Source organism: Ascaphus truei, chromosome 1 (assembly GCF_040206685.1).
Source record: "Ascaphus truei isolate aAscTru1 chromosome 1, aAscTru1.hap1, whole genome shotgun sequence".
Classification (NCBI taxonomy): domain Eukaryota; kingdom Metazoa; phylum Chordata; class Amphibia; order Anura; family Ascaphidae; genus Ascaphus; species Ascaphus truei.
Window position 1 is genome coordinate 212481601 of NC_134483.1, and position 19298 is coordinate 212500898.

At 42.6% G+C, this 19298-nt stretch overlaps 1 protein-coding gene across 1 annotated transcript in view; it reads right to left on the reverse strand.

The window, feature by feature from the left end:
* PRR16 (proline rich 16) overlaps positions 1-19298 on the reverse strand; it is a 524483-nt gene that overhangs the window by 207539 nt on the left and 297646 nt on the right. The window contains exon 2 of the mRNA XM_075601055.1: positions 13085-13968. Within this exon, the coding sequence (XP_075457170.1) occupies positions 13210-13968 (759 nt within the window). The 3' untranslated portion in view covers positions 13085-13209. The remainder of the gene's footprint in view (positions 1-13084; positions 13969-19298) is intronic.

A 19298-nucleotide genomic window follows, 5' to 3' on the forward strand; every position in this document is an offset into this window, starting at 1 on the left:
AAGCAAGGATCAACCCATCATGGCGGCGCTGGGTGCTGTCGCCGCATGGCAGGGCTAGAGCAGGAGGAGACAGAGGTCAGGAGTTCTCTGGTCCAGGGGGGAGAAATTAGCACAGGGGATAGAGTCAGGTGGGAAAGTGGCACAGGGAGAGCAAAGGGAGAGGGTAGGCTGCAACACAAAATGGAGGATCTCTATAAGTCACTGCAGCAGTCCTGTAGGCCACGATAGCAACAGGGGAGACCGGGGGTTTAGCCATGTGGGGACAGGTATATGTATAATGGAGGGGAGAGGGGCCACTTAGGAAACAAAGACGGGTCAGGGAGATAAGGGAAAGGGGGAGGCAGGACACCAACATGAGAAAGCCTAATAGAGGTGGTGGTAAAGCAGGCAGCTTACAAATAGATACACACAGTATGGGCACACTAGAGGAGAGGAGGTCGTTGTTAAAATTGGGCTGGAGGAACAATGACAATCTGGGTAATAGGTAGGATTAGAAATGTGGTGTTGGGTTTAAGAAGTTGAAGAGAGGGCTTCGGTTGAATGAGTAGATGATAGCAGGGGGTTAAGGCGCGTTAATACATAAAATAGCCGCAGTTTTGAAGTGGTTAAATAAGGGTAGCAATAGAAATGTTATTAGGTCAGTTAGTCTGGGTTTTAATTATGTTTGGCAATGTTAGGCTGGGTAGGGCGGGAGAGCTGCCCTGCTCTGATTGTCTGCATGCTGCACTCAATTGGTGGGAGGGGGCGGCCCCTCGGCACCAACAAAGGCCCTATGGGTGCTGGGCACTTTAGGTGCCTGGAGCCAGAGACCCTGAGATGTGGAGACCCAGCGCCGAACTCTAACCCTAGGGCATTGGGGTCTAGGTCTAAGTTGATGGCCACAGACCCGGTTAAAGTGTTATTATCTTTAGTGTTATTTTTATGTTCCTCTAGTTGGTTAGTCTCCCTTCCTGTGTGTGTCCCCCTTCCCTGGGTCCCTCCCCCTTCCCTTTTCCCCTGCAGGTCCATCGGAATGATTGAGCAAAAGGGTGAAAATCACCAGCAAAAGAAGAGACTCCTGTGCGGTTCGGTTAGGAGGCAAGGTAGGATAAGCAGTCCCTTTACCACATCATCATGGGGTTAGTGATTGTGTCACATAATGTCAAAGGTCTGAACATCCCAGGAAAAAGACGGTTGTCATTATTAGACTATAAAAGGAAATAGGCGGACATTATCTTTCTTCAATAGACCCACTTTAGCGTAACAAGCCACCCGAAATTCTTCGATATAAAATACCGGCAGTGGTATCTCTCCTCAGCTAGGGTAAAGAAAAGGGGGGTGGCAATATTGTTTAGCAATAATTTCCCATTTGAAGTGGAACAAGTTCAAAAAGATAGGGAGGGGAGATATCTCATCCTGGTGGGTAAGATGTAGGGACAATATTTGACATTGACCACCGTATATGCCCCCTGCGAACACGATCCCAAATTCTCTGGGTCCCTCTTTAACACGCTTGACAGGATTGCCCGTGGGTACATAATATTAGGCAGAGATTTTAATCTGGTACTGGATCCTGAGTTAGATAGCTCAGCCCCCTTTAAAATAAGAAGGAAGAAAATTGTAGATAAATTCCGTTGCAGCCTCAGAAATAGCAGCTAATGGATATTTGGAGGGAACTCCACCCTAGAGACAATGGCTTCACTTTCCATTCTCACCCACATGATTGCTATAGCAGAATAGACTACCTTGTTTCAAACAGACTGGTCCCAAAGATCTCCAAAACTCAGATCCATGATATTTCATTATCAGATCATGGGCACCAGTAGAACTACGGTGCTCGCAAATTAAGCTGGACGGGCCAGGAGCAAACTGGAAGCTGAATGAATCGATTATTAAAGTTCCAGAGGTATTCCAGGATCTCAAAGTGGAAATAGAACAATTCTTTAGAATCAATTCGGAAAGTGTGGATTCGCGCCTAACACTTTGGGAAGCCCATAAGGCAACACTGAGGGGTACGCTCATTAATATAGCAGCAGGTCGCAAAAAACAAAGAGAAGCTAAGGTAACTGAGCTAAGAGCCAAATTGCAAGAACTTTCAGACTTGCATAGACAAAATAAAAACGTAGAAAGCCTTAAAGAATTAAAGGATGTAAGGATAGAGCTAAATCTGCTACTCACCTCCCAGGCGGATCAATCTATGAGTTGGTCAAGGAGGAAATGTTATGAAAGAGCTAACAAGCCGGATACCATGCTGGCCCAAAAAATTAGAAACAGAATGCCAAATTACAATATAAATACAATTCGCAGAAAGGATGGAGCCCATACCTTCAACCCGAAGCTAATTGTAGAAGAATTTAAAAATTATTATGAGGAACTCTATAATGGGAAGAAAGTCTTGCATGGAGTTAAAACAGAGGCGGCCCTAAGAGACTTCCTAAGAGACTCGGATCTGCCAAGGTTGAGCAGGGATGAGAGAGAGCAACTACAGAGAGAGTTTATGATTGAAGAGGTGTTAGTGGTAATTAAACAGTTGAAGCCCTCTAAAGCACCAGGCCCTGATGGATTCTCCAATTTGTATTCTAAAAAATTTGATAAATTGTTAGCCCCCCATTTGCTGAGGATGTACAATGCAGTGCTGGCGGGAGCTTCACTCCCAGACCGAATGCTTTAGGTTTCTATCTCTTTGATACTCAAGGAGGGGAAGGATCCGACAAACTGTACAAGTTACAGGCCAATCTCGTTAATAAACACGGCTATAAAAATTTACTCGAAATAATTAGCTAACAGGTTGGGTCATATCCTTCCCAGATTGTCCACCCAGACCAGGTGGGCTTTAAAACAAGTAGACAGGCGGCAGACAACACCAAGCGTATAATCAATTTGATCAAATTGGCTAACAAGAAAAAGATTCCTACTATGGTGTTGAGTTTAGACGCCGAAAAATCTTTTGATAGGATAGACTGGGCCTATCTTGAAGCCACACTGAGAGCATTCGGGTTCGGGGGTAGAATTTTATAAGCAATCACAGCTCTGTATTCCGCACCAACAGCAAAGGTTGTACATCATGGCTTCCCTTCAGAACTTTTCCCAATTAAAAGCGGTACGAGGCAGGGATGTCCGCTCTCGACTCTGTTGTTTGCATTCTGTATGGAACCATTAGCGGCCCAGATTAGAAGAAGCCCAGACATATCGGGTATACAAATTAATGATCAGACGCATAAGATAGCTCTGTATGCAGATGACATCATGCTCATGCTATCAAGGCCTCTCACATTGTTGCCCAATCTCTTCAGTCTATTAAGTAGATTTAACAGAATCTCTGGTTTTAAAATCAACCAAAGAGATGGAGAAATTGATCTCCATAAATTTTAACTTTAAATGGCAACCCAAGGCGATCAAATATCTGGGTGTGTATATAACGAATAGATATGGGTCTTTGTATGGTGCAAACTACCCCAAATTACTGCAAACACTAAAAGGAGATTTGGGGCGCTGGGCATCCTACAGTATATCTTGGCTGGGAAGAATATACTGTTTTAAAATGAATCTTCTACCTCGCCTCCTTTATTTAATCCAAACCCTGCCAGTACCGGTAGTTGTGAGGGATATTCGAGCCATGCAGACGCTAATATCTAAATTCATATGGAAAGGCAAAACCCAGAGAGTAAGGAACACATTTCTTATGAGGCCACCTACAAGAGGAGGGCTGGCGGTACATTGCTTGTCAGCATACTTTAAAGCGGCACAATTATGCCAAATTACACAGTGGCACACAGACCCCAAGGCCAAAAGATGGGTAGCGCTTGAGGGAGAAATGTGCGCACCACTGTACATACAGAATTTGATCTAGTACCCAAAATGATGCTAAAGTCCATACGCGAGCCGCTTTCCTCAATGACCAACTCGTTGGCTGTTTGGGAGGATGCAAAAGTTAGATGCTCCCTAACCACAGAAAACTCACTGATGTCCCCGCTAATCAAGAATTCTGACTTTGCTCCGGGCCTGATCAGAGGGGACTTCAAAATTAGGGCTCAAAAAGGGTATAGTAGACTTAAGGATCTGGAGGGTAGGAACATAATTAAATCTTTTGAACAAATCAAATCGGACAAAGACATCCCCAATTCAGAATTTTTTAGATACCTCCAGATCAGGGCATATTATAATAAAATAACACAGCGCCCACAACTGACACATTTGGAGAAAATCTGTATTGCAGGGACAGATACCAGGGGACTAACCTCGCAATTGTACAGGGAAGTGGTCTGTTCTGATAACACGAACTCGTATAAGCCCCTTATATAGCTTGGTGGCAGGAGGACCTGGGAGAAGTGATAGAGGATGAGGAGTGGGATAAAATATACATTGCAACAGCAAAAAGCTCAATCTGCATGACATTAAAGGAGAATGCATATAAAGTCCTAATGAGGTGGTATTACACCCCACTGAAGCTATCTAAATTTGTCCCGGGTTACTTCCCATTGTGCTCTAAACAATGTGGAGAGCAAGGGGACTTGTTGCACATGCTGTGGTCTTCTCCTCGTCTTGAACCCTTATGGGAACAGATAAACGATTGGCTGCAGAGGATTTTGAGCCTCGAAATTCCATTGGACCCTTGGTTGTTCTTGTTGAACAGACCATCACAGGGAATCTCCAGATATATACTCAAATTAATCGCCCATTTTGCAACGGCAACGAGGTGCGAGATCACAGCACAGTGGAAACAGAAAGAGATTCCGACATTGGCCAAGATTAGAAACAGAATTTGGTTCGTGTGCCAGATGGAGAAACTTACGAGTATGATTAATGACACTGGCGATAAATTCCAAAAGTTCTGGTTTCCCTGGCTAGCCCAGACAGACATCCCAGGGGTGAATTCCGCCACAGTGTTGCTTTGATAGTTTGAGATGCGTTCTCCTTTGATTAATGAGGGAAAGCCACAAGGAAAAGATAATACCTGGAACCGCACGGGAGTCTTACAGGCTCATGGATCGGACCATTTGGAACCTGCCCTCCCCCCACCCCCCTTCCTTCCCTTGGTTATGTGGTTTGATGTTTTAGTTGATCTGTTGGTTTTCACACAAGAGAATAGAATATGTATGTATTCTGTGATAAGTGATATGATAAGCGATATGTGATATGATATGTATTCTGTGAAAAAAAATCAATAAAAAATTGTTATAAAAAAAAAAAGTATCAATCAAGAAAATACAGAGTAAAAATAAATCTACTGAATATTATAAATGATAAAGGAAGGTATATCCCGAATTTCATCACGTGCTTAACTAACATTGAAGTATAAAAAAATAACACAGCTGGAAAAAACCACAGTTTTGAAGAAAAAAAAAGATCCTATTTTGTATTCAATCTACAGTCAGTAGCATAGTGCTTATATACAAACTATAGCTGACTGATGCTTAAAAAAATTGTTGCTGTGGTTATTTTAATTACCTCCCATTGTTACTGTGCCTTGGAATAGCAATATTAAAAGCTATAAACATACAGTATGTCTCTATTAAAGAAAAATAGCTGATTAAGCATTTCATCTAATAAAATAGCACTTTGCTTTCATGCTAAGAATTTATGTTTTACATATCAACCTGTAGCCTGCATGCCATCCTAAGCAATGCAGATTAACCTTACTAAAATGCACACTAATTTCAGGATAAAACCAGTTTTTCGCTCTAGAGTTTTGTAAATATGAAATAGACATACACACATGGACCTAGCCATTCAATGTAAGCTTGATGGTGTTATACCCACAGAGTGAATTTATGTCTTCTTAGATACCCTCTTGTGAGTTATCATTTGTTTTTAAATGCAGATTTTGCCTGCTGGTATACCTTGAAATTGCTCATATTGAAGTCAATGTGAGTTTCCGTGCAATAGTACCCCAATTAGAACTATAACATTTTAATGAATAAGTGTGAAAGATCACACGGATGAGTGCAAAAGACATAAAAAAAAAATTACAAGCTGTCCTTGAGTTAGTCCACTGATTCTGCATTTTTCATGCCCTAAGCTTAGGGGTAAAGGTTTTTTTTTAATGCAGCAAGCAAAAGCTCTGGGGAAACATTGTAATGTAAGGTGGATAGGAAGCGAAAAGTGATATGCTCACTAGATTATCTGCCACTGCTTAAAACTCTGGTCTGCAGCATAACCACTGTAAGATAATGGGGTGAAGGAAGCAGGTTTGTGAAACTGTAGAAGACATGCAAACACAACTATTTATATTTGCTCTGACCTCGCTTCTTTTCAAAATACATATTTCTTTCTACCTTTCATTATGCCTCTAACTCTATTCATATATCTCCATCTCTTCTTCCTTCGCCACATATCAGTTCACATGAACTACTTGCCTACCTGTACCCTCTGACACTACACAGCTATGCCCCTGCACTAAAACACACCCCTACAAATCATCCTCACACATTCTCTTTATTTCCATACTTCTCCTCCGTGCTTCTAAGGATATCTCTCCCAATTCTGGTTCCTGACTTATTTCTACATGCTCTCATCCTCGCCTCCCACATTCAACTTCTACTCCTTCTGTGTCAACCCCTTGAACCTCATACCCATCCCCTGTCAACCTCCCTCCTCTCTCCCTTTCTCCTGTGCCCTTTGGAATAGCTGCTCCCTTTCCAACAAGTCCCTCTCTGGGCATGACTTCTTTATCTCTCACTCTCTTTGCAATAAGTGAGAATTGGCTCACTCAGTATGACTCTGCACTGGAAATTGCCCTCTCTTATGTGGCCTTTATTTCTCCCACACTCCGCGCCCTGATGGCAGGGGTGGAGGTGTGGGGCTCCTCCTCTTCTCTTTCTGTCGCTACCGAACCCTTCCTATTCCTCCCTCTCTTTCTTTTCCCTCCTTTGAGGCTCACACTGTCTCTCCTTTCCCTGTCCACATGTTGCTTGACTGCTAAAACTCTGACACAGGCCCTAATTCTCTAGCATCTCGACTACTGTAACCTCCTGCTGCCCGGCCTTCCTGCCTCTCAACTGTCTCCTCTACAATCTATCCTTAACGCTGCTGCTAGAATCACTTTCCTAAATCTGTATCAGCTTCTCCCGTGCTGAAATCCCTCTCCTGGCTTCCTATGAAATCCTGTATCACACACTCAATTCTCCTCCTCGCTTTTAAGGCTTTACACTCTTCTGCCCCTCCTTACATATCAGTCCTAATTTCTCGCTATACACCATCCCGACTTTTGCGTTCTGCTCACAGATGTCTTTGCTTTATCCCTTTTGTGTATAAAGCCATCTCCTGCCGTAAACCTTTTTCACTGACTGCCCCACACCTCTGAAATGCCCTTTCCCTCAATATCCAACTAGCACCCACTCTATCCACCTTTAAGACCCATCTTAAAATACACCTCATTAAGGAAGCATATGAGTAACTCCGTAGCTGATACTTTACACCTCATATATAGACTTTGGCCCCTTGCAGACACACTTACCAGAACACTTTCCGTCTCTGTACGTTCTTCCTACTTGCCAATTAGATCGTAAGCTCTTCGGGGCAGGGACTCCTTTTCCTAAATGTAACTCTAAAGCACTTCTTCCCATTATGTGTTATTTATATGATTGCCACGTGTATATTACTGCTGTGAAGCGCTATGCACATTAATGGCGCTATATAAATAAAGATATACATACAGTACATACATCATCCAAACACTCTTCTTTATATTCTTTACCAGAATGCTACACCTGACCACCTACTGCCTTCCAGTTAGCGTGGAGCTAAACTACCAAATGAATGATGGTTAACTGTTTAATATCACTCAAATCTGATCAATAACCTAGATCACACAGACTTCAGTCATCAAGCTTCAGCATGCTGACAATGCTGTAGTGCAGGGGAGCGCAAGCTTTTGTGCCCCCTGTCTTGCTTGCCTTGGTTCTCGACCCCCCCTACCTTGCACCTGCATTAAATGACGCTGCGGGGTGATGTGATGCCACGTCACGTGACCCACTGCGTCATCAATTGACGTGTCCCACAGCCGGTTGACGCAAGGTAAGTGGACTGTTGCAGGGGCCTCAGTGATCCCCCGGCATCTAATTTAAATGCCTTGGGGAAAAGCGCAGGGCCTCTGCAAATGCCCGCGCTCCCAGAAAAATCACCCCCCCCCCCCCCCACCGCTGTAGTGTGTGCTTATTTGGACACTGATTTGCTGACAATAGGCATCATCTTTACTGAGGCATATAAGAAAATGGGACTGTCACTAAACACTTAGAACACTAAGGTCATCCATCAACAAGCTCTTAATAGACAGTCTGCAGCTCTATCAATTCAGATTCACGGTGAGATTCTGGAGAACATGGCCGTACCTCAGAATACATCTACCACAGAAGGCTGAAATTAACAAATAAATCTAAAACTGCCTCAAATGTGCAAGTGCAGCATTCGGTCGCCTGAGGAAATTAGCGTTTGAAAATCACATCAAATTTGAAATTAAGCTTATGGTTTATTAACCAGTGAATTCCCAACCTACTGTACAGAGCTGAAACTTGGACAATATATAGGAGAGACCACAGGCACCACAGAATTACCATCCACACTGATTGCGGAAGATTCTACAAAGACACTCAGACAGCGAGAATCTGACAACTTCACTGCTCCAACCACGTTATCTGGAAGAATAAAGACTACCCAAACAAGCCTTATTCTGCCAGCTCATTCATGGCATACGCTCAAAAGGAGGGCTGAGAAAGAGCATCAAGGACTTCCTCAAAGTCAACATGGAGAAATGCAACATCAATACCGACTTGGAAAAGGGAAAAAAGGTGATGTAAAATAGCGCTAATGAAAAATAAACAATATACCCTAATAGTGGGGGTGAAGTCTAGTGGCAAGCTAGGCAGCCTAGGAAAAAATCTGATAGTACAATCAGAAACAATAGCATAAAAACAAAGAGATACCGGCGCCTAATTAGTCCAATTAGGTGGAATAGTTAAAATCCAATGGAAGTGATGTTAGTCCCAAAGTGATCTGCTGTCCCTTAGTCTTGGGGTGACCCCAAGACTAAGGGACAGCAGATCACTTTGGGACTAACATCACTTCCATTGGACTTTCACTATTCCACCTAATTGGACTAATTAGGCGCCGGTATCTCTTTGTTTTTATCAATACCGACTTGGAGACAATTACCCAGGACTGCTCTAGATGGAGGAAGAAAAATGAGTGCTTCCAACTTGGAAAGTGGGGTGGGGCAAGCTTAAACCTTGGGGGGGAGGGGCCACAGGTGAGTGTTAGGCCCTGCTACGTTCATGCCTTGTATGTGACAGCAGGCTTAAGACGCTTTGGCCAAAGGGTTAAACTAAATGACCCTTTTTACAAGAGATATATAGGTATTTCACTGTGTATTTTTGTCATATTGGAAGTAGCTTTGGGCATTTCTGTTTTTTTGTTGTATACATTTAGCCACGCCCATTAGCACTCCTTTTAACACTTATATGCATATATATATATATATTGTGAGGTATTGGTTGGGGTTTCCCAGAGCTTGTTGGGAATCTGTGTATTTTGGTTAGTGGCCCCTCTCCCCAAGGTTTAAGCTTGCCCCACCCCACTTTCCAAGTTGGCAGGTCAGTTGTTTCATTTTGCCAGGTTACGACAGATCCAATGTGATCATTCATCCTGTAATTATACAGGTAAATAAGAATTTTAACCCAGGTGAGTGTTAGGCCCTGCTACGGTCATGCCATGTAAGTGGCAGCAGGCTTAAGACACTTTGGCCAAAGGGCTAAACTAAATTACCCTTTTTACAAGAGATATATAGGTATTGCACTGTGTATTTTTGTCACATTGGAAGTAGCTTTGGGCATTTCTGTTTTTTGTAGTACGGTATGCCTCAATTGCAGTCTGCAGTTGGTATCTGCATCAGCTTCAAATATATGACTGTGCTTGTCTTATATTGCTTCAATCTCTTTTTTGATTCTAATGAATTCCTTACTAGACTGTTCAATAACAAGTATAGTTTAGTCAAAAGAGCATTAGTTTAAAATAGCTATCCACTTTTGGCAGAATTCAGGAACACTCCTCCCTATAGTAGGCTGTTTTTTGAACATGAATCCACACGGTAATAGTTTTTCCTTATGATAATGTGAAAGTGTCACAGCATGTAAGTAAAAATCTACTTCTCTTTTTTAAGTTTAATTAAATCATTGTATACATCAGATGGTTTGTCTGGTCCGAACACTGCTTCCTCTGACTTTGTGTATCTTATTTTTGCTATCTCAGCTCCAGTATACCCCAGTATCGCAGAAATATTTAAAACAATGTTTGAAACATCCGTAAAATCTTCCATGTCCCACAGAAATTGGTGTCAAAATTATGTAGACAAATGTGCAATATTGAGCGTATTAGCTGCCCATAGACCTCTCAGGATCCCAGTCACTAATAGTCAAGTTCTGGGTGCTAGTTTCATAAACATGTATGTGGTAAATAAGATAACCAGCACTCCAGTAGTCGTTGGAATGGCCTGGTGCTAGTCCCATCAAATAATGTCGAGAATACATTACCATCCGGAAGAACGGCACAGCAGAGACAGCACACAGTGGTTGATAATCAAAAAGCTGTATTGAAGAACAACACAAAAACCGACGTTTCGGTCCCACAGAGGGATCTTCTTCAGGGCATGTGTGCAGTGCCACCAAACCCATGAGAGACTTTATACCGTCTCCCCAGTGCCCCAAAACTTGCAAGGTGTCCTGCCCCAGGTGTCCTCAATCCCGATCGTGCGTCCATCTTGGAAATACATCATCCTATAAGCTGGCTACTCAGTGAATACAAGTCAGCTGTTAGTTACATCTGACATAGCGAAGCATCCTTGGTTGATATGGCAATCACGGTGCACATGTGCGCTCCAGTAATGCGGCGGTCACTGATATGAGATGAAGAAATTCCTTGGATTTCACCATGGTTGTAACACCAAACATGACTTGTGAGGGGAGGGTGAATGAACAAAGTGAAGGAAACATAAAACTCAATTGATGGAAGAACAGAGAGTGTTAAAATAAATAGTTTGAATGACTCAATAATACTAATATTGTAGACAAATACATAGCAATATATAAACAAACAAATATGGTCAATATGATCTCAAATCCTACATTATACTGAGACTAGGATGACCGGATAACACTGGTATAGTAGGCAGATAGGTGAAAATGCATGGACCTTTGATGAGGAACATTATGGTTCAGATTTACTAAGTAGTGTTAAGCTGTGAGACACATTACAGACCTTGAAATGAATGGGCAGTAAGATGCCTTGCAACTTAGCATTGCTTAGTAAATATTACCTTTAATGGCTGATTCTCCTTTGTTATTTTACTTGTATATATGAAATGGTATTATTCTCATTACTTAACATTTCAGTAACATTAAACTAAAACACACAAAACATATGTACTGTATTTATCTAAAAAAACTCCACAATGGTAACATCATTTTTACATACGTTATATTTTGTAATTTTATGGCATGGGGAAGGGATACCAATGAATGAAAGTTAAACTCACACTTCTCTCCCATGTTTCCACTGCCCTTGTGCATAGAGTCTACCAGCTATAGCTGTTTAGTTGTAATAAAACCTGATAACAACCTCAACATGTCAAAAAATAAATTATATAACACATGTACAGTACTGTAAGTGTACTTTAAACAAAATAACTGTTCAGCTGATAGAAAATAACATTGATATCATAAGGTCAATAGATTTTAAAGAAGAAACAATCAATAAACCAGTATTTTTTAAAGAGCAGTCATTTAACAACGGATTATTAAAAGCAACATGGAACTTGCCTTAAATCAACTCTTGCTATTGTTACTGAAGTTATCATTAGTAAACTTTATCTTGTAATTCTATACTGTGGAGACATAGTGTATGGTACTGCACCCCAAACTCAAGTCGGCTAATTTAACATAATATACAACTTAGGGGCCTATGCAGAGAGCAGCGCTAATAGCAATCTCGCCATTTTCCGGCGAAAATCGAGCTGAAAGCAGCAGAAAAAGGCAAGTTTTAAAAAAAGCGCCATTTTTTTTTCTTGAAATTCGCCGCGCGGCTGGAGAGATCCTAATCTCTCCAGTGTTTTTTTCTGCCGTATGTAGAGAGCCGCGAACGCCATCTAGTGGCTGTTCGCACCAAAAAAATGGCGCGATTTTCAACATTTTTCCTCTCCACCAAGCAGCTGGCGCTCCGCGGCCGGTGGAGGGGAAAAAAAAAAATCGATTTTTTCCCCACTAGTTTCAACAGCGCTCATAGCGCTGGTTGAAACTCTCCATATGCAGAAAGGATTGTAAATGCAGTTTTATGCCCTTTCTGCATATGGAGAAAAAAACTCTCCAATAAAGGTAAATTTTATTTCCCTCTCCAATTATAATTAGCGCTGCTCTCTGCATGAGGCCCTTAGTATGCAATTTTGTCTCCTTATGTAACTACAACACTCATTGTGATACAGTATGTCCACAGGACTAGGTTGGTTATCCCAAGAGTTCAGACTCCAGGTACTCCCAGCTACTTTCTTGAAAAATTCCCAATTATCTGAGCAGGCTTCTCACCCTACTGTAACCCAACCTCACATCACCTATGACCAGCCTCCAGAAACCTGCTTACAGTTCTAAGTTGCAATAAAGAAACCAGTTGGTCTTTATTCTCTGACAGGGCAACTCACTTCTGGAACTAATTACATGTGTCTCCCAAGACCACCTGTCTGTAACTGTATTATTTAATGTTGTCATTATAACATGATGTACCAAGAACATACTGTTCTTGAAAACAAAAACTAACTCAATGTATTTTCTACTTGTAAAATAAGTTATAAAGAAATAAATATTATTCCCTTTGTAATTCTAAATCTTGCTTTGTTTGATTTGAGAACTTTCTTTAATATTAATAGAGATTCAAGTATAGATGTTTCTAGGTGCATGATGCATAATCATAATTTTTTAAAAATCCCAAAAGAAGTGAGGAAATTATCACCTTCCATAAATCTTGTGCTATTTTTTAACTACATTTGGTTCTGGTAAACATAAATGTTTTGAAATATTAGCATATAAATCAGACAACATATTACATATAAAGCCAAACACTCACTTACCAAGTTATTGTTATGCCCCTTTCCTGAAGTTAGGTGGTCTATATTTGGGCTTTTTATTGCTTGAGTAGAAAGTGCTCGTTTTCAATTTTTGCATGTTCATTTAAATAAAATCTAATTTAGACGTATCACACTGTAGTAGTGGTTGATTTCCTCAGAATTGTTTTTTGTGGTTTTGGTGCACTGTGAGGAGGCACAGTTCCAGGTTTTTGAGGAGGGTGGCTACTACTGGAGTTTATTCCTAGTCCTCCATTTACAATAGGAAAAGGTGGAAGAGGTGGTAATGGTGGTAATGATGGTAAAGGAGGGCAGTGATGAGGAAGTTTTCCTGCTAAATGTACAGGCTCCCCATGCAGATGTTCCTCTCTGTTTTTCATTTCAGATTGCACATCACAGTCAGGACAGTATCCATGATATAGCACATTTTCACTAAAACGCACACGTTCTCTAGTTGAAGTCTGAGAACACCTGTCCTTTTCTGGTCTATGTGTCAGGGGCTGTACTGGAGCTTTGTCCATCTTAATCTCATGAATGGAACATCTATCACCATTGGGAACCGTGACAGGCTCTCCATGTAGACCACCATTTTGAAGCAAAATTCCATTATTCTTTCCGGTGTTTGTTGAGATATTTAACCTATCTTCAAACTTCACAGGTGTCAACCGTGGTGGTGGTGGAGGTGGATTGGGCTTTCTGAGTACTGTAAGAACAGCTAACGGACGTGCCGGTGGATTTATCAATGGTGCATTAGCACGAAGTTTGACCTTATCCAAGCTGGAAGCTGTTGTGCTACTTGAACTGCTATTCAGCGTATCTGTTTTAGAGCTGTCAGTCATCTCATCTTCCAGCTGTAGATCCGAAGTTAGAGTGTCAATTTGGTCAACCACCTGCATATGAAAACAGAGGAAAACATTATAATCTTACATATTTTCAATAAATAAAGTATGAAGTGATTTATTATTACTTTACAGATACAATTCTGATGTCACAAATGTGTACTTTTCTCAACAAGAAATATATTTTTTGAATACTGACATTCTTGTTTTGTGCCTGTTAAGGAAGCTTGTCAGTTTCTCCATGCACATTTTGTACCATTTTAAAATGATTTGTGGATGGTGGCGTCAAAGTCGCCAAGATACAACACCTAGTGGCCGCCAGAATATGTGTAGCCAATTTCTGTTAAATTTTGGTAATAGCATTGAGTGGTTAGTTAAGTAATGCTGACCAAAGGTCCAAGGGGAATCTGGTTCTTAGTATTTCATTGTTCAAATTGAAGATTCATCCCCAAAAGTTAGTTATGTGTAGGCATGTCTACCTGGTGTGTTACATTGTGCCAGGTGCCCCTGAAGCACAATAGCAAAACTGAGTTGTGCATTTGCGCAGTTTGGTTTGGAAGAGGTACCATCTATACAACGCTTTATAACAATTTTCTTTAATATGTTTGTTGATAAACCCTTTGGCTACTGCTTCTCTTATTTCCTCCTCATCAAATTTCATCAAAATCCGTTACCCACTGTCTCATGTAAGCACATTTTTAATCTGAAGCGGAAAAAGAAAGATTTATGGGACCGCAACCCTGTAGAAAAAGAGGAACTCACCAAGTAAAAAATAAATGAAAACCATTAATTAATTACATACTAAAAAACACAAGACAAAATACAAAATCTCCACCAACGTGTTTCTCACCGGATATGTGCTTTCTCCAAGAGTCCAAAGAATGGATGCAGGATTCGTTATTTAACCTCTCCCATATCATCAGACACATCTGAATGTAATCAGGCAAAATCAAATAGGATACTGACAGGTGTTATGCACAGGAGCAACTGCTGGTTGTCAACTGCTTGCCAAGGAAAATCCATGACTATCTCGTGGTCACTCGCGAGATGGTCCATAGCAGGCTGTAATGACCCATCGGATTACCACAGCGGGGGACCCTGTGTTTGAATGGGACTCGCGCTGTGTGAATCCTACCGAGTTCCACCTGTCTGTAAGAGACGCACAGTAATAGATAGACTGAATCAGTCACTCTACCTGCGCACTTCTAATCGGTGATTGCAGGGCTTTTACTTTATTTTAATAAAATATTATTGTGGAATGGAGTCTCCGAAGCTAAACCGCATTGATTTCAGGTCCGGCAACCCCCTACTTTCCGCGTTACAGGCCCTGTTATGGGGTGCCGGTATCCCCCTGGTTTGTTTAAATCTCCTGATCACTTTGGAGACACAACAGCCAAAAGCATATGCTTTTTTAATGTTATCCTTATTTTATTTACATGAGTTTTCTGTCTATAAATAATTTTATTTACCTTGATCAGATGACATATATACAGTATACACTAACTGTGACGTTTTGATTCCACTAGAACAATTTCTTCTGCAGTGGCTGTTGTATTGTTCATAGAGACCCAACAGCCCAATGCAGTGATTAGAGATGCTCCAGTTTAATATTTATCTATATGAAGGTATATAATGAAATTGTTTAGTGCCTACAGTGTTCTAGAAGATTTATCCGTGGTTTGATAAGTTTGCAGAATAGGACTACTAACATTGAGAAATGCTTTTTTTTTAATATAAATATCTTTCACTCCATTGTTTATTCACAGATACCCACTTCTAGTGTTTACTATTTGTTTCCTTACATATGTATCTTAGTGTTCATTTTCGTGTTATATACTGTACATTTGAATTAACGTTCTGCTTTTTTTCATGGGGCAGATTAATATACTGCAATCTTTAATGAATATTATATACATTTAATCGTACTTATTTCAATATATGCTTTATATGCAAAGCATTTACATTGTTCTAGGAGTCCTTTATGCACAGCATGTATGAGCAATTACTTGAACTTGCATACATAACACCTGTCAGTATCCTATTTGATTTTACCTGATAACATTCAGATGTGTCTGATGACATAGGAAAGGTTAACTTAAATAACGAATCCTGCTTCCATTCTTTGTACGCCTTGAGAAAGTGTCTATTCGGTGCAAACATGTGGGAGGAGATTCCCTGTCTTTTTTTTTATTTTGTCTCTTTGTTTTAGTATGTAATTAATAAACAGTTTTCATTTTTTTTACCTGGTGAGTTCCTCTTTTACTATGGGGTTGCAGTCCCAGCAATCCTTCTTTTTCCGCTTTGGCATTTTTTCATGTGATTGCAGAGACACACATGGGCATTACGGATCCTCCTACCTGCTGATAGAGCGCTTAGCCAGTTGAAGGAGAGACGGTGAACTACGGGGAGCATAAGCGGCTCCACACCGATTCTGAATACGAGGTACCGGGTGAGGCTGTTGATCTCAGACACGACGTAGGGGTAAAACTTTTGCCCCTATCTGACTAGCCAGGAAGGTCATGTATAATACCTAAGACATGTCATCTTTTCTCCTTCAAACCTAATAGGTTATTCTAACCGTTGGATACCATTTGTACTTATCACATTTTTGTATTACACCATTATTGAGATATAACAGAGACTTTTCTTCGGCTTTTCTCTTTCGCTGGTGCAAATTTTTTATCTGGTTCATTAGGGATAAATATCTTATAAAATACTGATATCAGACCCGTGCTTAGTGGAGCATATTGGCAATCCTGCTGACATATGAAGGAGGAGGGTCAGTACAGAAGAGACTGTGTAAAGTGCCTGATTTGCCTGTAGTGGTAGTATTTAGATGGGATCCCATTTTTTCCTTTAAACAGGTCAAAGGACTGAAGTGCTCCTAGTTGGAGGAAGTTTGCAATTCGGACAAGGGCCTTCCTTTTCCCCAACAGGAAGTTCTGGTCATATGCGCCCGGAGGGAATTGGGGGTTATCGAAGAGGGGCATCATGGTCGAAATCCGTGAGGTGGTATTTGAATTTCAGGCAGTCCCATATTTTAAGAGAATGTAACACTATTGGATTTGAGATCATGCTAGATAGTCTGTATTTCGCTGGGAGCAGAGAAGAGACTCCAGCTGGAGAGTGGCTATGTCTCCCTTTCAATGTTGAACCATACTCTGGAGCCTATATCTGAATGCTACAGAACCAGTTGGCATCCCTGGGCTGCCCTATATTAAGATATGACGGAGCTGGCTGATCGGAGCAGAATCCTACATTGGACTCTAGACTTCTTGCCCCTCCCCTCCAATGAAGCAAGTTTTTTTTTTTTCATTGGACCTCTGCTATTGCTGGGGACCTAACTGGGATAATGTGAGTATGGAAAAGGTATAGAATCTTATGGGAGGATTCATTTTGACCACCTGGATTCTCCCTATCCAGGAGATCAAGTATTTTGCCCAGGATTTCATGATTATGGACTAATTTTGATAAGGTACGGGTAATTGGTCTTATATAGCGAACCTACCAAGACAGACAGTTTATTTTCAAAATATTTAAGAGAGGATTTCTGCCATCAGAAGTCAAAGTTACAGGAGATCAGTTTGACTACCTCTGGAGCTAGGTTTAGGCCCAAGGCTTCTGACTTTGAATTCTTAATTTGGAGGCCTGACAGGGCACTGAAGCTATGCAATATTTTGAATGCATTGGGAAGAGAAGTCGGTGGATTGTGTAGGGTTAGTATAAAGTCATCTGTGAACAATTACATGTAGCCTGGAGCTCCTGGAGACCCCCCTCCCTTGGTGCAGCGCGGTCGCGGGTGCCGACAGACCCGACGGCTGCTTCCAAGGGTGGGGGCGGGAGCAGGGAGCAGCGCGGCTTCCTCCGCCTGTGGCCGGTTGCCGGGGACGCGATCGGGCCGTTGCTAAGGCCGCGATCGCGTCTCTAAGGTCCCGGCGGCCGGTGAAGCAGGGCGCTGCCATTGCGCTGCGGGTTGCGCATGCGCAGGGACGCGATAGCGTAGGGAGAGCCCCAGAGACAGGGCAAAGTCGCGCGAGAGTAGGGACAGCTCAGGGAAAGTTGAGGCAGCCCCAGACAGCTCGCGCAAGCACAGGAGAGGTAGGGAAAAGCCCGCGAAGCCCTAGCCTACCAGGGAAGGCTCTGAGCTGGGACTACATATCCCAAGAGCCTTTGCGCGCCCCACGTGACACCAGGGAGCCAATAGGGCTTAGGGAGCCCCTGCAGAAGAGATACATTTGGCGGGCTTGCAGCACGTTAGCTAGCAGTCAGAGACCGGAGCAGCCCAGGGAAGGAGGTAGGGTACAGGAGTCCAGGACTCACTGTACTAGGCCAGCACCCCCAGGGTCTGAGGTAGTTAGTTACTCTGATAAAGAGGGTGTTGCCAGGGACTGCTCTAGAGAGAGGGACCCTGTCACTCAGGTTAATCCGTTGGAGCAGGGGAGCTGTGAGGGAAGGAAGGGCGCGGGGAGCGAGTACAGCTCCTGCGGCCCTATAGGTACCCGCACCCCAGATAGGCCCCAACCCCCCACTAGGGTAGTGGGTAATTACTGAGGGAGGCCCAAGATAGGGACGCTGCCCTTAGTGTTAGAGTGCTGCCTTGTCAGAGTCACAGCGGTCAGTGCTGTGAGGTCTGACAGGCAGGCACCTTGTTGCGCAGCACGTTGGCTGGCAACATCCAGTGGGTCACAGCTTGTTGCTGCAGGCGCTGGGATTAGCGAGGCTTAGGGGATTTAGTTAGTTAGGGGAGTGGGACAGGTCATTAACCCCTGTAGGCCCCTAGGAGTTTCCCCAAAGCCACTACAGGTTGCTGTACTATAGGGACGGCCTATAGTGTAGCACGTGCCACTTAGACTAGATAGGGACACAGCGGCTGCTGCTGTTCCTGTTGAAGCGGTTCGGACCCACGTTGGGGTCCGCAGAGACTATTCCGGAGTGGGACCACCCTGGCGGTCCACGCATGCCAGGAGTTCGGTTGGAGGATCAGACGGATTCATCACACGTCTGACCCTTTGCGAAGCCAGTTGCTGATCCGAGTACCGGAGTGCTCGGCAGGTATCTGATACATAAGTGCACCACCGGGCCCTTAGCTTAACTGTGACTGCGCAGTCACCCATTGACTCTCTGCAAGAGTGCGGGACATTGGGTGGGGTTTCCTTGGACACTGGGTGGGCTCACTTGGTGTTGGGGAAGCATCCTGCGCGACGCAGTAGGTGTCTCCTCTAGAGAGGGACACAGGTTATATAAAGGTATTGCGTGATATGTTATATTGCTTGTTAGTAAAGTCACTCATTAATATATATCCCCGTGTATGTGATTATTGTATTGTCCTGCGAGGAACCACTCCCCCTCTGGTGGGAGCCATCGCAGGTGGAGGCGCTGCA